We start from the raw sequence: 25,121 nt of genomic DNA, 5'->3' as shown, positions 1-25,121 counted from the left end.
TGCAGTAGATGTGGTCTACATGGATTTTAGTAAGGCGTTTGACAAGGTTCCACATGGTAGGCTCCTTCAGAAGGTCAGACGCCAAGGGATCCAGGGAGGCTTGGCCGTGTGGATTCAGAATTAGCTTGTCTATAGAAAGCAGAGGGTTGTGGTGGAGGGAGTGCATTCGGATTGGAGGGCTGTGACTAGTGGTGTCCCACAGGGATCGGTTCTGGGACCTCTACTTTTTGTTATATTTATTAATGACTTAGATGAGGGGGTGGAAGGCTGGGTTAGCAAGTTTGCAGATGACACAAAGGTCAGTGGTGTAGTAGATAGTGTGGAGGGCTGTCGAAGCTTACAGAGGGCTGGGATGACAAGTGGCAGATGGAGTACAATCCGGAGAAGTGTGAGGTGGTGCACTTTGGAAGGACAAACTCCAAGGCGGAGTACAAGGTAAATGGCAAGATTCTGGGCAGTGTGGAGGAGCAGAGGGATCTGGGGGTTCATATCCACAGATCACTGAAAGTTGCCTCACAGGTGGATAGGGTAGTAAGAAAGCTTATGGGATGTTAGCTTTCATCAGTCATGGGATCGAGTTTAAGAGCCGCGAAGTAATGTTTGCAGCTTTAAAAAACTCTGGTTAGACCACACTTGGAGTACTGTGTCCAGTTCTGGTCACCTCATTATAGGAAGGATGTGGAGGTGTTGGAGAGGGTGCAGAGGAGATTTACCAGAATGCTGCCTGGATTAGAGAGTATGCATTATGAGGAGAGACTAAAGGAGCTAGGGCTTCACTCATTGGAGAGAAAGAGGATGAGGGGAGACATGATAGAGGTATACAAAATATTCAGAGAAATAGATAGAGTAGACAGCCAGCGCCTCTTCCCCAGGGCACCAATGCTCAATACAAGATGGCATGGCTTTAAGGTAATGGGTGGGAAGTTCAAGGGAGAGGTCAGAGGGAGGTTTTTCACCCAGAGAGTGGTTGGTGCATGGAATGCGCTGCCTGGTGTGGTGGTGGGGAGGCTGATACGTTGGTCAAGTTCAAGAGATTGTTAGATAAGCATATGGAGGAATTTAAGATAGAGGGATATGTGGGAGGAAGGGGTTAGATAGTCTTAGGTGTGGTTTGAAGGTCGGCACAACATGGTGGGCTGAAGGGCCTGTATTGTTCTATGGTTCTATCCCATTAGGTTGTAGACTACCCAGGCAAAAGATGAGGCAACAATTCCTCTAGTATAGAGGAATAGCACCTCATCTTTTGCCTGGGTAGTCTACAACCTAACAGGATGAGCAGTAAATTCTCCAGTTTCAGGTAAACTGCTCCCCCTCTTGTCCCTTTCTCTCTCTCCTCCTCATCTACTCAACCGCCCTTTAACACCCAGCCTTTTTCCCCTCCTTCACCCACATATTCCTCCCACAGAGTTCCCTCCCTCCGCCCCACCTCCCTATCAGATTCCATCATCTGCAGCCCTTTGTTGCCTCAACCCATCAGCTTCCAGCCTCTGTTGCTATTTCCACTCTTCCCTCCTCCATCTGCCAATAACCCCCACAATTCATCTAATTGTTTGCCAGCCCATCCCTTCCCCTCACCTCTTCTTACTAGCTGTCTCCCCTCTGCTTTTTCAGTTGTTACAGACTAGGTTACTATTGGTGAATGTCTCTTTAAGATGGAGCATAATGTGTGTGTGGGGCGTGGTTATGACAACAGAAGATAAAGGACATAATGACGTTTTTGAAGCAGTCAGTCGGAGGAGGGAGAGAGAGAGACACCAGCCTGCTAGTCTCTATCGATGGATGAAAAACAGTAACTGTGTCTGTCACTACAATCCACGTATGGATTTTTGGAATAATCCGGTGGAGTCCACTTTGTCATTAACCTGTAGAGGGAAACAGGTATTTGTGTGGACGGCCACATTTCGGATGCCTTTCAGAGTGGCAGATACTTTGGAACAAAGCAGTGGAGTTCACTTTGTTGTTGACCTGTAGAAGGAAACAGGTATTTGTGTGGATGGCCACGATTCGAGAGCCTTTCGGGGTGAGGCAGATGAGGTCACTGCTGAGTAGACACTGAGGTGTCGTATGGGTTCCATTGTGGAACATTTGGATTTCGTAATTACTCTCTACATCCACATTTCCTCTTCAGTCAATGGTGGTTTTGAAGAAGCCTTTGCTCACCTTTCACCTTATGACTTGCTGAACTGAACTTTGAGAATTATTCCTGGACTTGGAGTTTGGGAATTTGCCACACACACACTACAAGTTTAGTTTTTGGGGTAATTTTTACTTTTATTTTTCTTATTATCATAAAAACTACTTTATTAATAACTACTTAACACTGATACATAACTCGGTGTGTTTCTTTTGTTGCTGGTTTGTAACACAGTCAAGATGAAGGGTCTCAACCTGAAATGTTAACTGTCCATTTCCCTCTATAAATGCTGTCTGACCTGCTGAAATCCTCTAACAGTTTGCTTTTTGCTCCAGATTTCCAGCATCTGCAGTCTGTTGTGTTTCTATAGTTTTAAGACCCATCTTGTTACAGTACTGATAAGTATTTGTACAATTACTGTTCTTTCAGGCATAGCAATTAGCCACATTGCCCATTTTACCATCACTCAAAGCTGGAGCTGAGACTGTCAGAGTGACACTAATATCATGTAACTGGTGTCCCATGTTCAGGTAATTTTAATAACATCAAAACTATCAGGAAAATACTAGTCATAAAGTCAACCATTGATAAAGACCTGCAGCAGATAAGCATATATTAAGAGAAATATATGCCCATCTGCAGAGTCACATTACATCCTAATTTGAAATTTATAATGGCTTCTGATCAACAATAAATGGGCACTAAATATTGGTCTTGCCAGTGGTGCCCACCCACCACAAAAGAACAAAGTTGAAACAGGCAAGGCAAAGGCCATTAAATGAATTATAAATCACTACATAATTAAGTTATTCTGTTGTAACTAACAAAGTTTTTTTTTAAATCTCAAATTCATGTTGTAAATTTGCAAATCAAAGAACAGGCCGGAAATTGGAAGTGCCATTATAAATGTAGTTATGTTCTACCTCACATAATTTCATTATGTCACAGAGAACAAGTTACTGCACTAGAAATAAACTGACACTGTGATATGTATTAGTACATGGAAACAAACATTAGAGATTTGTGCTAAAATTCCTTACTCCTGATATGACTTCACTATCTTAGCTGGATCTTCAAGATGTTGGTGGTGAGAAAACCACTACTGCTGACAGACACCAATACAACATGCATGGATAATTATGCTTTCTGCTTTGTTTCTCTATTCTTTCCAGTTATTTAAATGACTTTCTAATTCATAAATAGTAAACTAAGGTATAAATTTCAATGATCACAACATATAAACTGTACTAATGTGAGTATTTGTATTTTGGAAAGAATATATGAATGCTGAAAGTACAGAAATACCAAAACCAAATAGAAATGTGTGTGTGTAAAAAAAACAACAGCAATTGGCATCATGACTTGTGCAGGGAATAATGTATGTTTGATTTGGACTGCTATTGTAAAAAAAAATCTGATAATAAATTACAGATTGTGGATATCCTACTGATTATTTCATTCATTAACTCTGGTAACTAGTTAGGAAAATCAGCAAAATACATAGTGAAAATAACATCTAAGAAGTATACTGAATCCTATGCTATAAGGCGCACTTTTGGATTCTCTACAGCAAATAGTTTACCTATATTAATTTTTTAAACGATGATAGAGTATAAAGGTTGTGGAAATGTTAAACGAGAAAACTGAACCACGTATTCTGCATAGGCAATACCACTAAATAGTTAAACAGTCTCTTTGATTAGAGATATCTGCAGATGTAGTTTCAATCCCATCAAGGCCTATATTTTACTTCTCCCCTTGTGAGGAAAAGTTCAACTAACATCATTGAGCAGCTCCACTGAAACGCCCACATACTGGCATTCTTTCCAGTGCTCGATAATGATTGGGAGGCATTTGAGATGGGAAAATACATAGTTAGCCAAGTATATGGAAATACTTGGCGAGTACTGAATTTTCCTACTTGGGACTTCTAACTGGCACCCAGGACCAGTTAGGATGTTCATTAACTCTATTTGCACTAGAGTTGTTAGCTGATGGTCCCACTACCTACTCCAGGTCAGCAGTTTTCATTATTATTGTGAATACCTGAAATAATGAGAAGAATAAAGCTACAGTATACAAGAACATAAGTATAGACACAGTAGTCAGTCTTTCTGCTATGTCATTCAAGAACATGGCTGATCTTTCACCTTAGTGCCACTGTCCTGCACCATCTCCATTATCCAAAGGGCAACTGCAAATGTTAAATACGTCATTTTTTTTTAAATGGGAAGAAATTTTGGCACTCTCACTTTTTTTCTCTATTGAAGCAATTAGATTAAAAAGAACAATTTACCTGTGCCATTATTAGCACTAGCCATTACAAGACCAATCTGAAATGACCCTGGGTACCTTGCTGTCGAGTGGAAAATTGTAGCTATGAGAGCTATCATGTTCTTGCACAGAATGCATCTTTGTCAATGAATTCTAAATCAAAATCATTGGTGTGGCATTCACTTCGGATAACTGCCCAGTGGTTCTGCACTAAAGGGGGCTGAGTAATAGATAGTGAGTGGGTGAGTTTGCAGTGGCATAATAAGTGATATTTACTGCTGAACAACCTGTGGCCCTAAAAAAAATTTCACAGCAGAGTCAAATTCCCTAGGAAATTAAAGGACCAATTTTTTTTGTTTCAACTCAGTTCCTTAATCTCAATTGTAAGTCTCAATCTTTATTTTGCTTCCTGTAGAATGATACAAACATTATTTATATTTGTTGTTGTTTTACTTCTTATTTAGACTCTTCCTGGTGGAGTGAGAATATGTCATTCTGACTGAAGAGCCTTGGTGCTAATATTATCTCCTCACAAACACTGCAGAATTAGTGGAATCTCCGTTTTTAAGGCCAGGAAAAGTCTCTGAGCAACAACATGAGATATGAATAGCAGTTACTGTTCCTCTGCTGAATACAACAAAGCCCAGGCCATTTAATTTCTGCATACTCAGAGCTCCAAGCCATTATCGCAGCTTTCACTGAAGCACATCAGAGGATGGGCGTTACACTTAACATCTGCATGACAAAGGTTCTTTACCAATCTGCCCTCTGATGATAACGTTTCATGCAAAGACCTTGGAAAACATCCCATATCTTCGGAACCTCCTCTCAGCGAAGGCAGGCATCAATGATGAGACTCACACCACCTTCAGTATACTAGCACAGCCTTTGGATAATTGAACAAAAGGGTATTTGAAGATTAAGGCTTCCAACCTGGCAGAAAGCAATGATCCCTGCCCTCTTATATACTTCTGTATGCATACCAAGGCATTGGAAAAATACCACCAGTGTTGTATCTACAAAGTCTTCCCAATTCACTGGAAGGACAAATGAACCACTGTCAGTGTTCTCTCCCAGGCCAATGTCTCCAGTATCAAGGCTCTAGTTAAACTCAGTTAGCTATGTTGTGCAGGTCCAACGCAGACAGGTACTCTATTTCAAGCTGTCAGTAAGCTGTCCCAGGAACAGATTACTGGACAGACAGAGGTAAAGATTCAAGGATTTGCGCAAAGTCTCCTTGAAGTTCAGAGAAATATTAGAACAATAACACTTGTACAGTGAACCCAAAGATTCATGAATGCCATCAAGCCTAATGCACACGTCAGAAGGCCGTACACCTACATACAGATCAGCGTACAGTTTGTAAGTAGGATACTTATTCGGAAGTTTTTAGTAGTGACTTAACATTAGAAATGCAAATGTAGTAAATAAGTTGGTCACCAAAACTATTAAATGTCCACGTTTTATTAAACAGATAGAATCCACATTTCATTTGGATAAATAAGAATTAGGCAAGTGAGCATGCCTTGCCAACGCAGATAAAAATGAGGGTCTGGACCAGCCTGAGATCATCGTTAGACCAATTTCTGACAGCATACACATCAAATTCAAAGTCTTATTAGCTTTTTAATAGCACACAATACTTCTTTAAATGCCGTGGATGTTGGTAGACAAGTACAATCCGTGGACTTTTAAAATCCAAGCTTGGCATCATCGAATCAGAACTTCCTAATTTACCTCTTATTTTTACTCATGTTAACTGCATCAATATTAACTGTATGGATGTTCTACCATCCATATTTTTAAAATGATTATTGGAAAATCACACTTACCTTGCTTCCCAATCAAAGCTGAGAGTAACGAAGCTGCACGTCATCAATTCATTTGCAAATTTCCATTCGCACAATTAGTGCCATGCTTTTACGTGAGAGTGGCCTTTAGCCTCTAATAGAGCGACCCTCCCAACAGTATACCTGCAGGTGTGCTTCTAACTCACTTCTATCCTGAGGTTTGAAGCAAAGCACTATTGCTAACATGTTTATAAAGTAGCTTTGCTGCCCCAGTGTCTTGCTCTATCAGTGTAATTCTACTGTTACCACCACAAACTTCCCTTCCATGATGAGTTGTGGCCTATTGGGATGTATTCCCCCATTCTCTTTTGATCTCATTCCTTTTCAGTATAACTCTAACATTGGACCAGACCCAAACGAGCATTCAATTGTTCTTAAGCTACTGTAAGTGACTGAAGGCTTATTTTCTCCTCTGTTCTAATTCAAAATTTATTCCACTAAGACAGTGAGGAAGAACCTCCTGAAAATGCATTCTAAAATTAGTGTTTATGGTTATGAATCAGGCTTCTATTTCCATACTTCCAAGCAAAATTACTGCAACATTCCTGATTTTCCTCTGCTTTGTTTGTAGCCAAGACAAATGAAGTGGTAAAAGTTATGCTGCAAAATGTAACACTCAAACTTGGGCTGCAAGAGAAAATGTGCCTATACATTTAACCAGTACAAGCTATTTCTGATGTCAATGCTAGGCATCATGAATGCAACACAGTAGAAACATATGTAAATCAGTGCAACCAAGGAAAACAATGGGAAAAGTTATTAATATGCATAATTGTCATGATTTCCCTTGAAGATATTGTCCAAATGAATATTGTTCTTCTGCTTTCAATTTTGCAAACTTCCTTTGTCAGAAGCTGTCCCGATATTAACAATTCAATAATTATTATTCTCTGAAGAATTTGGTAAAAGAAAGCAAACAAATTTATCGGATTACACTTCAAGCATCTAATTTTTGAATTTTGAACTTGTGTACATTAGTAATCATCTCATCAACTGCATGAGTTTTGAAAGTTGTCTGCTCATATGGATCATTGTATACCTCATACATTCACAACTAATCTTCACTAAGGCAAGTGCTCCAATTCTAGAGCATGGTAGTAAAATTCTGTTGGCATTTTAAACCAGTTTTATATCATGATCTTTGTTACTCCTCATCTCTGAACCAAACCTCATTCTCCATCCCCAGGCAATTATGTTTACCTCTTTGTAAGTGTAAACCTCTGCATTTATTTTGACATCATCACCATGGCAGTAATCTGTTACCACAATCATTAAATCATTTTTCACCTACTTGGAGGGAGTTGGTGTAGGTAGGCTATTTGACTGCAGAAAGCATCACACCGCACTTGTCCTCCCATCCAGACCACATAACCACACATTCCAGCATATTCCTGGATAGCTAACCAAAGCAGAAATACTGATTAGTTTCATGAATTCCTCACCAACTGGAACCCAAATGGGATTTCCTTTTCGCTGCTTCTGCTGTAATCAGCAAACTCAGCACAGTCCAATCACTGATATTGAAACCTCTTTATGCCACACAAGGAGATTTTTTAAAAATACATTTTAATCAAGATCTACTGTAAACTTAATTCATCAATAGTTACTTTGCCTATACTAAATCATATTACAAAGAAGCAATACTCCAATTAAGATTTTTAGTGATGTCATAAACTGCACATCTGCCAATCAAAAGCTAATGTGTGATTTGAATGCTGATGTTAGACTACAGACTTGCAATCACTTTGTCTATCTGTTATTGTTTATGTTGTATGCAGGATATTTTTGCTCAAGTCATTAAACTGGTTTGTTTTCCTGTTTTTGCCCTTGAAGTAATGCGAGGTAAGAAATCATCAGACATGTTTAACATGCTAGTTGGTATTCTATTTTTAACCTCATCAGTTTTCTCCAGGTCCTAATTAAAATAAAAAAAAATTTGTTTGGCAACAGATAGTATTTTGTGAGGACTTTACTTTTTTTTAAAAGTTTCTTTACATTTATGTAAGATAAATGAAGAACTGTCAGCTTAGCAAAGTTATAATTGAGGCTCATATTTGCCACAGTCTTCTGCCTATAACAGAGTGCAGAAAGGGGCAGAAGGGGAACAACCATGAACTTTGTTTCAGGAATTATGGAGGAATGTTAAAAAGCAATATCTGAAAGGTAGTATTTCCAGATTACTCCCAGTACCACACAAGTGAAAATGGGGTTTGCAGGATAGAACAAGCTAACATGGCCAGATAAATGTAGCAGTAATGAGTGTTTAAGATTCCTGAAACTTGGGATTAGTTCCGGGACAGGAGGAACCATTGCATATTGCATTCATTAGAGCTGGGGCCAAAGTCCTCAAGAAGTTAACGACTGCTTTGGGGATAAATTTCCATTAACTTGGCAAGTGTCAGGACACTAGGATGAAGCATTGCAGAGAAGAAAGAAGTTGCACAAAGGACAGAGAGAAAATTAGCATGGAATCAGGAATACTTTTGAAGTAGTAAACATCAGACAGGATGAAATATGAGACAATATAAAATAGCTTTGGGGTACTCATGTGTTAAATGATTATGGTGAACACCATGCATGTGTTGTCACACTGGCAATAACAGAGACCTGGTCTGAAGGAGGGGCAAGATTTGGATCATGATGCTCCTGGTTTTAAGGCAGATTAAAAGACAGTAATAGTAGTAGTAGTATTAATCAAATAAACTTAGTAGAGATAGAAAGGGAAGAGATAGTTGAGGGTTCAGAGAACCTATTGAAATAGAATTAAAGAACTACAGAAGAAGTATTATATCATTGGGTGAATGCTATAGGGTATCAAATCATGGAAGGGAGACAAAACCATAAGTTTGAAAGAAAATAATAGATAGATGCAGTTATTAAGAGAGTAATGATAATGAATGATTTCAATTATTCCAGTATAGGCTGGCATAAACATAGGGGAAAATAGAGGACTTCCTGAAATGTATACAAGGTAACTTAATTGAATGGTATTCTTGCAGCCTAAAGATGAAGCAAAGAGTACTGGATTTGATTCTGAGAGAGGGTTAGTGGAGAATGTTTCAATGGGAGCTTGTGGATTTTACATTCATAAAAATTATTAAGAAGGATAATCCTGGTCCAGAAGATTAAGACACATGGGATCCACAGTGAGTTGGTAAATTGGATACAAAATTGGCAAAAAAGGACCGAAGGTAGTGGTTGAGGGGTGTTTTTCTGATGGGAGGTCCGTGACCACTGATGTTCAGCATCAATCAGTCCTGAGACCTCTGTTGTTTGTGATATATACAAATGATTTGGATGAAAATGTAGGTGGGCCGATTAGTAAGTTTGCAGACGACATGAAAGTTGGTGGAGTTTTGGATAGTGGGGGAGGTTGTCAAAGGATAATAGTAGAATATAGATCAATTGGAAATTTGGGCATAGGTGGCAGATGGGGTTTAATCCAGACAAATGTTAGGTGATGCATTTTAGGAGGTCAAATCATAGGAAAATGTACAGTAAATGGCAGAACCCTTAAGAGCATTGATGTACATTGATTGAGGGATCTTGGAGTGCAAGTCCATTGCTCCCTGAAAGTGGCAAAACAAATGGGCATATATAGCATGCTTGCCTTCATCAATTAGGGTATTGAGTATAAAAGTTGCCAAGTTATGTTGCAGCTGTATAAAACTTTGGGCCATGTTTGAAGCATTGTGTGCTGTTCTGTAGGAAGGATGTGGAGACCTTGGAGAGGGTGCAGAAGAGGTTGGACAAACTTGGACTTTTTTCTCTAGAATGTCAGAGGCTGAAGGGTGACCAGATAGAAGTATATAAAATTATGAGAGGCATAGATAGGGAAGATAGTTAGAGTCTTTATCCCTGGGTGGAAATGTCAAATACCAGAAGGCACAGATTTAAAGTGAGAAGGGGAAAGTTTAAAGGAGGTTTGTAAGGCAAGCTTTTTTTTACACAGAGAGTAGTTGGTGCCTGGAATACACTGCCAGAGGAGCTGGTGGAAGGAGATATGATAGCAATGTTTAGATGGCATTTAGACAGACACATGAACAGGCAGGGAATAGAGAGATACGGACCATGTGGATGGCATTATGTAGATGGGCATCATGGTTGGCAAAGACTTGGTGGGCCAGAGGGCCTATTCCTGTGCTATACTGTCCTATGTACATATATTCTAATAACAAACATCTGTTGGACATGGAAGAATAATGATAGGCCATAGAAAGTAGATGTTACAATTTTACATGGGATTCAGGGATAAAAAATGGTGTGCATATTCAAAGTCCACAAGAAAATGCAGAGAGTTGTGGATACAGCTCAGCACATCACAGAAAGCAGCCTCCCCTCCACAGATTCTGTTTATACTTCTCGCTGCCTTGGTAAAGCAGCCAACATAATCAAAGACCCCAACCACCCCGGTCATTCTCTCTTCTCCTTCCTCCCATTGGGCAGAAGATACAACAGCCTGAAAGCACATACCACCAGGCTCAAGAACAGCTTCTATCCCACTGTTACAAGACTATTGAATGGTCCCCTAGTATGATAAGATGGACTCTTGACCTCAGAATCTACCTCATTATGGCCTTGCACCTTATTGTCTGCCTGCACTGCAATTTCTCTGTAACTGTAACACTTTATTCTGTATTCTGTTATTGTTTTCCCTTGTACTACCTCAATGCACTGACGCGATAAAATGATTTTCACTGTACCTCAGTACATGTAACAATAATAAACCAATTTACCAATTTGAAGAAGATAAACTATTTAAAAAAAAGATGGTATTTTTGACTCTTATTGATAGAGTATAAAGAAAACATTGGTCGTGCCTCAGCTGCAGCACTGTGTTAAATTTTGTGCACTGCACTTAGGAAATGCACCAAAGCCTTAGAGAGGATACAGAAGAGATTTTCTAGACGATACTAGGAATGAGCGACTTCAATTACATGGAAAATCCTTTCTCCTCAAAGCCGTGATATGAAGGGAAAATACAGAGAACTAATTCCAAAATCCAAAACTGTCTTGTTAAAGCAAATAAGGAAAAATTGTTTTCAGTAGCAGAAGACAAAAAAATTAAGGTGATACACAAATTAAGCACAGCAATATTAGTGAAAGTTAGAATACAGTGTTTTTGTGATCTGAAGCAGACTGGCTAAAAGAGGTCTAATGGTACTTTCATTAGATTGAATAAAAATATAGAAGATGAAAAATTCACTGGGTATTGGAGATGAGCATTGTAGTAGCTTGGATTGCTCTAGAGGTGGCAAAAGCATAATGAGCTGAATGACTTCACTCTGTAATATTGTGTGATGTACTATAAAACTGAAAAATGTTGAATATAATTTAAATCAAAAAGGTAGATTACACAAAGGAATTCCTAATAAGATCCTGATTATAGTTTTAGATACCGTTATAATACCAAGTTATATTGAACAAACTATGTTAATACAAAACCAAAAATATAAAATCCAGAGGATTGTATAGGTAATGTACAATGCATTAGTTCTAATGATTTGTTATTTTAATTTCATTCCCAGATCTTCAAAAGTTTCTGTACAGTTAAGCATGTAAAGGCTTGCATGTCAGCTTATGAAAAAATGCATTTTTTAAAAATCAATTTATTCAAATATTCATGACATTAAGCAGCTCAGATATAATCCCATGACACTTAAGAGTCTTTATTTAAGAACAGTGGAGGGAGCCCTGCCCCTAAGAAGGGAAATTCCTGGCTTAGATGCTTGCTGGCAGAGTACAAAAGGAAAGACAGGATGTATCATAAGCTTTCATTCTATTCCAAATAACCTGGAACCCATAAACCAGATATTATATGAAAGTGTGTGCTTATACTTATGTGTATCTATTTATGTAAAAAATACATACATGCACAAGGAAGAGGAGGCTCACTGAGAACTTCTTCTCCACCAGAGAAAGTCCACAGAACTGCCACATCAGTTGAGAGGAAGAAAATTAACATCTTGTTTTGGCTTGCTCAGCACTGAGTTTATCTTTGATCTAGCAAATCCAGCAATGAGAGGAAGTTCTATTGAATACTGCAATGCAAATGAAATTGTTTTTAAAGCATTAAGAGATGACTAATATTTCCTATGGCAGTTTAGGGGCAACATACACACAAGTGAAATGATACTCTACTTAATTAGAAAAGGGTTGAGAGTCCAAAATCTGTCTCGGTAAGTTTATAATATGCGGATGTTGCAGGGGAAGTAATAGAGGCATATCGCAACAAAAATTTCCTTCCTGGTAGAAGAAAGAAAGTACTTTGGTTCAGGCTATAGTAGCTCCAATAGCTCAAAGACTGTGAAGGTTTTGGGCATTAACACATCTAATTTTCTAGAATTAACTATTTACTTTTGGAGAATGAAAAAAATTATAAGCAGATGTGGAAACTAGCTTTAAAAAAAGCAAATTCGCAGTCATATTTTTAAAGTTATTATGTACAGCAGGGTGATATGGAGCTTCTGACTGCATCAACATATTTGATATCCATTAGATAAACCCTTTATTTTCAAGTGTGTAAAACTGGGACTTTACTAAATGCCCCCCCAAAAAAGTTTTCTCAGTTATTGGGAGTAAATAAGTATTTTTCAGTTAAGTAGTTAACAGTTAACAACAAGTCTTTCACCTTTTAGTCCAAACACCATACATAATATAGTTCAACAATCTGCAAAGCCAGGTTTATATTCGGATTGTAGAAATTGTTATGCTAACAAAATTGAATATATAATAAAAAAAAGTTATCTTAGGATCATTACTGTTAACTTAAAAAAATGAAGCCTTGCTGTTTTGAAATAGATTTTAAAAATCTTAGGCTGTAATACAAGTTACAAATGGAATGAACCCATCTGAAATCTACTGCCAGTTATTTTAAAGGTAAACCTACATGTTTACATGAAGTTACACAACACATTTTTAAAACAGCAGCTTGAGGAGCTTCAGCTGAACTTACTAAAGAATGTATTAAATTAGTATTATTTACCAATTAGCAGGCACTATTTTCACATTATACATTTGTAGTATTTAAAGATTACTATGAAAGTGAATGGAAGGGAAACTGCGGTCTTTTTCTATAACGGGAAATAAAGTGATATCAAGGTCAGTGGTTATTGATTCAATCTCCCTTATTACATAAACATTGAGCAACAGTTTTTTCCTAAACATATACATCTAAGATTGTCAAGGAAAACAATATTCCATTTACTCAACTTCAGGGCTGAACACTGAATATCCCAAAGGAAAGCAAGTCCAGCTATATTAGCTGCTTTATTAGTAAGACAGGAAGTACAAACGCCTTTCACTCCCTTTTTAATATTGTCCGAAAGGCCCAGCCATGTCAAAGAAAGTTATTCATGACAGGAAGCCAGGAACTTTTTCCAGATTCGACAACAAGGAAGGAAGAAAATTGTTTGCCTCAGCTGTCCTCTGTTTTTCAAGTCCTGTTTAGAGCCAACAAAGCAGGAAAGGGGGTGGGAAAGAATAAATGAAAAGGAACAATGTTTATCTTTGAACAGATTTGTGATGTTCTCTGCAGAGTTGCAACAGCAAGTGTTTCACAATATTAGAAGGATAAATGATCTGTTCAGTTATGGATGGTAGTCCAAAATATTGTCTTTCCAGCTAAATGCAACCCATAAGGGCAGTAATGTGTTTTTGGATAAATATAATCTCTGCTGTGAATGTATCCTACTTTTAAATTCTGAACACCATTTTTCAAGATAAGATGCATAACTACTTAGTCTTGAATATTAAGCTGGATTTTAGACAAGCAGGTTATTTGTGGATAACATGCATATCATCACAAAAAGCAAAATCTCTGGAAAATGATGGGTCAAATGATTCACTTGCAGTTAAATATGCACTCTGGTATTCACCATGTTGTTCTCAGGAAGTTTCAGTTTGCCACAGAACTCCCACTTAGCCATTTTGCCTGCAATAAAACTTGAGAAATGGACCCCGTAGACTATTCTGTTAAGATCTGACAGCCAAGTGTCATGTGTTCTCAAGTTACCAACCCAGTTCAGGAAGAGATATTAGCGTCACTTTGAAAAGGAAAAAAACATGGGTAGAAAATTCTTTATGCCAGTTTGTTGTAGATATTTTAGAAACACATTGCAGATTTGACTTTAGTTTTTGTTTTGTTAGCCATTGACCTACTAGTAGGTGCATTACAGTTGTTGATACTGATGGTGCCCTGTAAAGTCCATCTGTGGATGTGTGTGAAAATTGAATCACATATTATTCATTTTTGAGCACATGATTTTTGCTAAGGCTCATGCATGGATATCAGCCATTATGAATGATAATTGTACAGAATCTTTGTAAGACCACAGCTCCAGTGCTGCATTTAATCAAGTTTCTGCATTATGGGAGGGATGTTGATGTAATAAAAAGGATACAGCACAGATTTGCTGGGACACTGCCTGGTATTAGGAAATATAAATACAAAAAAGCTTGAAACTTAAATTGGCTTTCTTCAGAATAGATAAGAGGGATTCAGTAGATACATTTAGAATTACGATGGGATGGAACAATTAGTTCATGCAAATTGGGGTACTATAAAGTTATTAAGCCTAACAGTGATTATTAAAGGAGTTGTTGAAAGGTAGAAAATAAGCTTTTTAAAATAATACTTGTAAGGTTGAAAAGAACATTAATGCAGCCCTCCCTCAAGATTTCCTCTTTAACTTACCTTTTTCTGTCTGAGTTAAGCAGAGGAGCATCTTAATTTTCCACCACACCTATATGCAAGGTGCTCACTGATGGAGTTTAAGTATGGCCCTATTTCTAACCTCTAACATTTATATGCCTCTTATATCCAATGAAAGAAGTCATTTCAAAGTCAGGCTAGAATCCACAGTTAAAAATGCAATAATAAACAGTTAATACATATTTTGTTTGCAAATTTAGAACATAATCTGGCCTTGCACCAGTGAAATATTAAAAGAGGTGCTGCCTTTCAGATGAGATGGTACCGAGACATCTTCTGCTTATTCATATGGCTTGTAAAAAGTTCCACACCACTACTGAATGATGCACAGCAAATTTTCCCAGCGTCTTGGAAAACATTTCTCAATCAACACCACCAAAAGCAGACCCATTGGTCATACATCTTAATTGCTGTCTATGTGGGGCACAAATTGCTGCCATATGATGCTGTTACGGACTCAGTGAAAGTCCCTTTAAGATAGAGAGTGTGTGTGTATGTGTGTGTGTGGGGCGTGCTTACGTCAATAGAAGATAAAGGACGTAATGACGTTGTTGAAGAAGAAGAAGGGAGAGAGACACCAGCCTGCTTGTTTTCTCTATCGATGGATGAGAAACAATAACTGTGTTTGCTACTGAAATCCATGTATGGAAGTTGGAAGTAATCCGGTGGAGTTCACTTTGTTGCTGACCTGTAGAAGGAAACAGGTATTTTTGTGTGGACGACCACGATTCGGATGCTTTTCGGGGTGAGGAAGTCACTACCGAGTAAACGCTGAAGTGTCGTTTGGGTTCCATCGTGGAACATTTGGATTTCGTATTTACTCTCCCTATGTTCTCTACATCTACGTCTTATCTTCTGACAACGGTGGTTGTTGAAGAAGCCCTTGCTCATGTTTCACCTTATGGCTTGCGGAACTGAACTTTAAGAACCATTCCGGAACTGGGAGTTTTGGACTTTGTCACACACACACACGACGAGTTTAGTTTTGGGGTTAACGTTCGAGGTTTAACATTTTTGAATTCTAACATACTAACATTTTTACTTTTATTTTACGTATTATCATAAGTAGTAATTAATAAAATAGTTTTTAACACTGAATCATGCTCAGTGTATTTCTTTTGTTGCTGGTTCGTGACAATGCTTACATAACAATTGTGACTACACTTAAAAGTGATTTATTCTGAGGCTGTGTTATGACTCTACAAATGTAATTTATTCTCTCCTGTGTTCGGAGCATCAGTGCAAAGTCCCACATTGAGAGGTAAAGCAGATGCTGCAAAGTGGTTTCAAGCAATGGAAAAAAATCCCTGCCCTTCAACTGAGGAAGCTCCACTCATTTCAATAAAACCTATCTTTGATTTAATTTTGAGACAACTTACATCAGAAAATTAAACATAAATATTTGAAGCTATATAACAAAACTCCCCATATCCACCATGCCAGTCAGAAATATGCCACCAGTGGTAATGTTAGATACCTTTTCTTGAATATTTAAGATCTATACAGCTGTAAGCCAAGAAAACTAAGTGAAATGTTTTAAGCAGTTTGTGACTGAATGTAAGCTAAAAGTCAATACACACTTATGATAATGCACAGGTGACAGTGGGTACAATTTTTGGTCAGAAACTCCATCACAGAGGTGGCCAGGCAGCATTAGGCACCAAAAGGTTTACCGATGTTACATAAGTGTAACTTAAAAGGGATCATATTGGGCATTTTTTGTGAAGTCTGAGCCCTTGATCCTCTTGTAGGCAGGTTTCCTTTAAGATTTTAAATTACACCTGCGCTTACCTTTTCCCTCTTTCGCAGCTAGTTTCCTTTGGGCCCCTACTCACTCCTGGCTCATAGTTCCCTCCCAGCAGTTGATCACTACCCCCACCTCCACACTACCCACCCTTTTCCCTCCTGACCTTGAAGTCCTGATCCACCCCCCACAGCATGATGCTTTGACTTTGGGCCTTGTGTGAAATAGAATATTGCAACAGGAGCTTTCACACAAAACTTGCATTGGTCCACTGTATATCAATGGTTCAAAGGGCCTTTTGAGGCATGGAACAATTTCTCAGCTACAAATTTCCTTCTGGCACTTCTGGAGGATTTGGAGCAGCCAATTAAATGTAAAGAGAAACAGCTATTAATACTAGCGAAGGAAGCTGTTTCACATGACTGGTATTCCCAGGAGACAGGGTAAACTTCCAATTAATGCCAGTGCAGACCTTTGCTACCCAGAGTACAAAATGGTAAAAATGAGGCTGTGCACAATGTTCTGAACAGTTAAGTATCACTCAATTTCTGCTGTAGTAGTAAAGGCTCCTTTGTATCTTCAGCATAAGATTTTATATCTTACTACCTTAGTCAGAAAATTATCCCAACAGATCTACCAGTGTTACAGGGAAAAGAACAAGTTAATGTTTCAAGCTGAGATCTTTTGTCAGAACTGGCCAGTTGTGATGAGGGGTCTCTAACTGAAAGATTAACTGTTCTCTCTTCTTGGCAGGCTTACTGTATAATTTCTGCAATTTAAGTCTTCATTTCAGATTTTCAACATTCACATTTTATTTCTTTTTGGCCCCCAAATCTTGTTGCATTCTTCTCATTGTTCTGTTTCCAGTTTCAGTGCAAGATCTTAACCTCACTGAAGTCATTAACATATACACCATAACAATAGGGATGGCAAGGTCCTGGGCTTGATAATTGATAACCAGTTTTGTTTAAAAGGTAGTTTTGTTCTTCTATCAAGCATCCGATTTAGTTCAAAACAGAATTTTTAGAAAACATTTTTAAGAAATAAAAGATCAACTGCATATTTCTTATTAAGGCAGTGGTATATTCAAAGGCACCCAGCAAGTACGTTTAGTGTAACAACTGTGTGGAGTCTATGTTGCTTGTCATTTATCAAGCTGGATTTTTCAGGATGTAGTACTTCCCTAAAAGGTACAATAAACTGATCACTCTTGTGGGCTAAACACATTCTTCAAAATAATTGCTGTATTGATGATGGTGAAGCACAGTTTGTCATTACAGGATAAGTCTAACAACAAATGGCTGGCATTCACATACATATGTATTCGAGCACAGAAAACTAGAAGCTGCCATTTGAGGTAGCCTGCTCCACCACAGGATTTGCTTTTTATAGTCTAGAAAGACAGGGCCTGATGGTATGAACTTAGAGTACTTCTCCATCTGTTCCACAGACAGACAAAAAATTATGTCTCATGCATCTATTAGCAAGTTGTCTAGAAATTCTAGTACAATATTGGTTGTTGTAGCAGGGCACTAGAGGCATTTTGGTTCCTCAAACATTGCTGCAAATATTAGTAATGCCCACCGCTCAAGGTCTTGGCACTTTTTGAGGCTGAAAATGTGCCACCCAGTATTGGGAGCTTAGGGTAAGGGAGGACAATAAAGATGAACTCTTGATCTCTCAGTCTACCTTGTCATTGTCCTTACACTGCATTTGTCTACCTGCACTGCACTTTCTCTGTAACGGTAACTGTAAAACTATATTCTGCATTCTGTTATTGTTTTTCTCTTTGTACTACCTCGATGTACTTATGTTTTGGAATGATCTGTATGGATGGCATGCAAAACATAGTTTTTCCATGTATATCAGTACATGTGACAATAGTAAACCAATTACCATCTGGCTTAGGTCAAAGATCAGGGCCCTGGATCAGGTAGACAATGAAAGAAAGTGGCCGGCAGGGGTTGGAATAGGGATGTGCATGAAGGATTGTGGTCAGAATGGGGATTTGTTCATAAGAAATTGCAGTAGGTATTCTGCCCCCAGGCACCTTCTTCACCATTCAATAAGATTATTCTCATCCACTTTGCTGCCCTATCCCATAATTCTTGATTCCTTTACTGACTAAAAATCTATAGTTAAGGATTCGGCCTCCACAGTATTCTGGGGTAAAGAATTCCAAATACGCTCAACCCTTTGAGAGAAGAAATTCGTCCTCTTCTGAGTCTTAAATGGGGATCTCCTTTCTGAGCCTATGTCCTCAAGCATCCTTGCAGTTTTTACCCTGTCAGGTCCCCTGAGAATCACCTCTCATTCTTCTAAACCTCAATGAGCACAGGCCCTTTAATTAATTTAAAAATGCTATTTAAAAAAAATTAAGTCATTAGAAGAAGTAAACAAAACGGTACGGTAACGTAGCGGTTAGCGCGACGCTATTACAGCGCCAGCGATCAGGGTTCGATTCCCATCGCTGTCTGTAAGGAGTTTGTATGTTCTCCCGTGTCTGCGTGGGTTTCCTCCGGGTGCTCCGGTTTCCTCCCACATTGCAAAGATGTACGGGTAGGTTAATTTGGGTTTAAATGGGTGGCGCAGACTTGTTGGGCCAGAAGGGCCTGTTACCACACTGTAAATAAAATTTAAATTTAAATTTTAAAAAATTTAAAATTTAAAACACAAATCATTTAAAAATGGGGCTTTGAAATCAATGGGCTCAGAGATCTTGCAACAGGTATAGCCTGGGACATGATCTGAGAGCCACTTTCCCCGTGTGGAATAATGGTAGGTTCAGGACTTGCATCATTGACGACGCAAGCTCAAGTCCAGAACCTGCCGGCAATTAAATGGAGCAATACTGGCAGTTCACTTCAAAACTATCGGTGTGTACCAGCAAAATCCTGACCTTTGAGAATGGCCTGCAACAATGGACGTGCAGAGCATAAACACTGGTCCACACTGCTTGGGCCAAATGGTGTAAACTCTGGACAGAGCTGTGTGATTGAACACCTGGCCGACATGACTGGAATCACTCTGACAGAAACACTGTAAGTTAGTACCGTAAACTTTACATAATTCCATGAAAAAAATAGCCCAGAGCTTTAAGGTCCCAAAGTAGCACATGATTTAATTAAGCAACTCTGGAAAGCATTAAATCTTTACGACAGGTCTCTGACTGGAATGGACATTATACAGGACTTTTAAAACCTAAACCAAGCTCCAGGCTTTTACTTTCAAACTTAGGAAATAAAGGAGTTTTAAATAACTAGAGCTGACTTCAGGAAACATTTTGTTGCTCAATAAAGTATCTGAAAAGATGCAGGAAGCAGATTCAATAGTGATATTCAAAATAGAAAACTTGAATTAAAATCAATTACAGGGAAATAAGGATTGTAGACTGAGTGCAGTTACAGTGCTTTACCATGAGCCAGTACTGGCTTGATGGGCTGAATGCTCTTCTGTTTTACATCATTCTATAAGTGGGGGAATGGGACTGTTGGAATGTTCTGAACATACACTTGGTGTGCTGAATGGCCTCCTTCTACCTCACAAGTGAACATGTTACAATTGAATGCACTTAATATTAGTAATTACCAGCAATGATATTAACATTTTGTACACTGCAATAGCACTGCGTATGGAGGCATTTTTTTTTCCGACATTCTCAGTATCTGTAGTCTTTTGCTGCAATCATTGAAGATATTTATGAAACCACCTCCTCCCAATAGTTGCTTATCTACGACCACCTTTCACAACTTGAAGTGGCAGGACTTCAAATCTTTGATTGTGCAGTCACGTAGCTTTCTCCACACGAAACCATTTCCAGTGCTTAGCAAGCTCGTAGTCCTACTTTCACCAGACTGGGGTGGAGTTGAGGCTGTTTTTGGCAAGCTCCTCTATATTTCATAACTAGTAACTTAACGAGACAGGATTGTTGTATTTGAACTCTCAAAAAACGAGTGGTTCAGTGGATGTGAAGTATGATTAGAAAACAAAAACATACCAACATGCATTCAGATGATAACTTTGCAAGGAATATCCCAGGACTGAATCTCTTTGGTCTTGTTCCTCCCCTTTATAACAATAATCTTGCCAATTAAATGTGTATGAGTTTAAAGGAAAAGAGGAAAGATCAAAATGCATACAGAGGGAAATTGTGGAGTTACATTTTTAGTCTGACCAAATATTTTTGAACCTTCCCAGGTGGAGGAAAGAACAAGTATGTGATCAATTAAGAAGTAACTGAAGATTATTTTTAGTTAGGATGGAGAAAAAGATAATATGACTAGGTTAGCTCAATATAACAGAGTTTACATTTTATGATTTTAATCCTGGGAAGTCTGTTTCTTCCTCTTTTAATCTGAAAATCAGTTACCTGTTTGGCAACACTTATCAAGCTGCCCAATGCCTGAGAATTAAGAGTTGGTGTAATTTGCCTCAAAGCTTAATGAGGCATGCTCCCTAAAAGGGGCCGTAGGAGATATGCAAAGGGTTCCAGGACCAAGAGGGTAACTTTCCCCCAATTATCACTGCCTTATGCAGAGCTGTCAATTTTCACCTCTCCCTTCTTCCCATGGTTTCTGCTCCACTAAGGCTGAAGGCAAACATGCTGCATGTACCAGCTCCAAAACCAGAAAATACATCAATATGGATGCATGCAGTTTGAGGTTGCAATAACATGAAAATGGCAATTGTAACATCTTAGCAAAAGTGGTCATGGGCGTCATACAAAACAAACAAGAGAACTCCAGAGAAAAAGTTAGCTTTTCCACAATCTCCTACTTGCACAATGGGAGTTTTTTCCATGGTTTAATAGTTCAGAGAAATTAGTTACTCTTCATTCATATCAAAGTTCAACAACTACTGGACATCATTCATTTCTCCTGTTCAGTTTACAATGCCACGATCATGCAAAAATCATCTCAAAGCAAATGACTCTAGTGGGACCTGGTGCAGGAGTTCTATAGACATACTGGCACATTAAACAATATCGGTAATCATGCTTCAGATAATGAATCGTTAACACAGCTCAAAATTTGTGGATCAGGCCTTTCTTGCTGAGTGTTCAACAGCTGTCCTTAAACCAATACCTCCAGAGGGTCTGCCAATCATTGGTAACTAATATAAATGTAGCATAACACTTTAAAGAGGCCGGATGATGAAAATATGGGGATTAAATATAGGCATAATTAGAGCTCCAATGATTTATTTTAGTCTTTTCTGGCTCAAATAAAATTAGATTTGCTTTCAACTCTTTGCAAAATATTTTCATGCAGGGTGAAGCAAGTCAGACACTGGCTGATTGACAAATACAGTTTGGCAAAACTCATTTGTAGTCATGGTTAATTTGCTTTCATGGCCATAAAACATGGAAGAAAACAGCAGCAAATGTGATTTACATCCAAGCATGTACAGAACCTGAGCATTGAGCAAAAGCTGAAAAATGAAACTCCATATTTAGTCCTTCAGTGTAACATGGTCAGATGCACTCAAAGCTCATCTTGGAATAATTTATAAAATATAATGATTTAAAGGACTGGCAGCAAGTTGCAATAGTTCCAGTATGTAGAGGGGGATCTGAAGCTATATCATAGGTGAAATGGCAGGTAAAGAGCATGAGCAGCAATCAGTCAAATCACTCACCTATTGGCAACATTTCAACTAGGTATACTTATAAAATTTAAGACATGGAATACACAAAAGAGTACGCTGCTAACAAAATCCACAGAAAGATTACATGGACCTTAAGTAAACATTTCCAGATGGATCCTGACAATAAATCCTTCATATAAGAAAATGTCAGCTTCCATAAATCTGTGGCAGAAAGAGATCACTTCTTTTCTTTCGATCTGACTTCCCACTGTTTCTTGATATACTATTCAATTTCTTTTCTATAATATACAAATATTTTAAGCAATAATGGAAGATAAAAAATCGACGCATTGTTAAATGTAGACTAGTAGGATTTGTGGAGGGGAAGCTCTACATACATTAATTTCAAACAATAACTGTAAAAAAATTTACTATAATGGATATTTATGTATATTTTCAAGATGAAGTTCACATGGCAGGAAGTAAAGCCACGTCAACTTTCATTTTGTCAGCTCGCTCTCAAAAGTTACAAAATGAATTATTCTTAAAGTTCCTCTTGCTAACATTACTACACAAAAGTGGTCTGAGAAGAACTCTAATTAATGTAATCTTTTTCTATCTCAATGCATCTTTGGAGGGTTGTTTAAATGATTGAGCTAACTTGTAAATGAAATATTAAGTTTAAACTTAATACAACATTAGTAGAACCATACTGACTATTTCGTATGATTGGGTGCTGGACTCCAAGCTTGCATTTAATGTCAACTGCTTTTATTATGTAGCCATGTTAAAAACAATAATGCTAACAGCAAGTACACTTACAATGTCAGGTTACTGCGTACACAGGGTTAGAGGGAATCCCCCAACATGACAGCCTGGAAGTCTAAACACTTCTTTACCCTGGAGCACTTCAAAGTACACCTTGGATCATATCAGCACAGAAAAAACTGATAAATGAAAATCAAAAACTGCAGATGCTGGAAATGTGAAATAAAACAAAAAAATGCTAGAAACACTCAGCAGATCAGGCAGATTCTGTGGAAAAGGAAAAAGAATCAGCGTTTCCAGTCAAAGACCTTTGGTTCATGTCAAGTAAGAGCAGCAAAGTTTTGGGATAACTGCAGAATGCAGGGAAATGAATGGTTTGTACAGTTTGCAGAGATTTACTCAAATGTTACCAGGGATGAGAAAATTCAATATTTTGAGACATTTGAGCAATTGCTCTTCTTAGAGGAGTAAATGTTAAGGGGAGTTTTACAAGAAAATTTAAGGACCTTTGGAAGAGTAAATAGGGAGAAACTATTTCCAGTAGCAGAAATTTCAATAACCAGAGGGGACAGATTTACGATAATTTCAAAAACGTGGAAGGTGATAAGAAAGAATAATTTTTTTATGCACTGACTGAAAGGAAAGTTGTAGCAGAATTCAGAGTAACTTTCAGAAGTGAATTGTATATATACTTGAGACAACTAATTCTACAGGGCTAATTCAATAACTAGCACAGACAAAATGTTCTCCTCAGCTGTATGAGTACATGAGCGCTCTGTGTAATGAATTGATCTGTACGAACAGTATGTTAGACAAGTTTTTCACTGCACCTCGGTACAAGTGACAATAATAAACTGATACCAATAAATCAATACCCCAATTTTCTCCCTTTAGGATCCGGTAGCTCACAGTTGGTAATGAGATCAAATTAAAATATACAGAGACTAGTTTTGCCTCAGTTATCTTGGAACCATGTGAATGGCTGATCCCTTCAATCTACTTTGAGCATGCTTGTATCCTAACGTGCTGCATGTCACAGAAGAATGCCTGAAAGAGGAGCTATTACTTTGAAAGTTCTAATGAAGGATCTCCAACCTGAAACCTTGACCCAGTTTCTCTTCCCACAGATGCGACCTGACCTGTTGAGTATTTCCAGCATTTTCTGTTTTTAATTTTAGATTTCCAACATTGAAAGTTTTTTTTTCATTTTTGAGATGTTATTTTCCCTTCTGTCAGGAATCAGTTTTCAATGAATGGCTGGATTTGGGTCAGAAAAAGAAGCGTGCTCAGTTACAAATCCCAGATGGTTGAGTAGTTCTAACAAGCTACTTGTTCTGCCAACTTTCCAGAGGGCAGTTCAATCAGTTAGGTACAGATACAGAATTCTTATTATGCTCAGAAAAATCATTAATAAAATACTGGAAACATTCAACAGTTCAGGCAGAATCTTTAGAAAACCTTTGACACCAAAAAATCATTGTTGATTGACATTTAGTAAAGACAGTGGAAGCTTAAGTGAGACCAAATGGTAATCCCTTCAATTAAAAGCAAGTAGGGATCTGCATTGCAGAACTTTCCTTTTGGAGATTACTAAGAGGTAAAAGAAACAACAAATCTCTACTGCCTTAGTTTTAAACTTCCTTGTTCAAGGTGGTCTTTATGTTTTTTTTTGCAGCTACAAAGGAGTGGAAGAGGATTTCGCAAATAGAGGCAAGGACTGTATCTCACACATTTAATGCCATGCCTCAAGAAACTGTGTAAGAAAAGGATCATTCCTGCAAGGAGCACAATAATGCCGAATGAGAAAATAGTTTTATTCTTCTTTACACCCTGCCGATTCACCCAAAAATGTTCCATTCTAGTTTTGCAATAGCTTCTAGCTACCCAGAATAGAGTTGTCCATACCAAAAAGAAAAAAATAAAATCAGATGAAAAGTGACTTTCTTGACCCACAATTTTCTGAGCTAATGCCCTGTCCACATTTTAATAATGTTCTTGGGAATGGACTGCAGGTGTTTCATAAGGCCCTCAGAGGCTTAAGCAGAGAGCTTG

General features: G+C 38.1%; 1 protein-coding gene across 8 annotated transcripts in view; it reads right to left on the bottom strand.

Annotated features, from left to right (window-relative positions):
- The window catches only part of supt3h (SPT3 homolog, SAGA and STAGA complex component), a 320,780-nt gene that overhangs the window by 5,138 nt on the left and 290,521 nt on the right, over nt 1-25,121 (bottom strand). For 7 of the 8 annotated variants that reach the window (XM_052024365.1, XM_052024364.1, XM_052024362.1 and 4 more), the window contains one exon: nt 7,550-7,657. The exons of the other annotated variant lie outside the window; for it this stretch is intronic. In XM_052024365.1, the coding sequence (XP_051880325.1) occupies nt 7,574-7,657 (84 nt within the window). In that variant the 3' untranslated portion in view covers nt 7,550-7,573. The remainder of the gene's footprint in view (nt 1-7,549; nt 7,658-25,121) is intronic. 8 annotated transcript variants of the gene reach the window in all.

The sequence above is a fragment of the Pristis pectinata genome, chromosome 10 (genome assembly GCF_009764475.1).
Source record: "Pristis pectinata isolate sPriPec2 chromosome 10, sPriPec2.1.pri, whole genome shotgun sequence".
NCBI classification, from domain to species: Eukaryota; Metazoa; Chordata; class Chondrichthyes; order Rhinopristiformes; family Pristidae; genus Pristis; species Pristis pectinata.
Note: the sequence above shows the minus strand (reverse complement) of the source record. Positions and strands in the feature narration are given on the sequence as shown.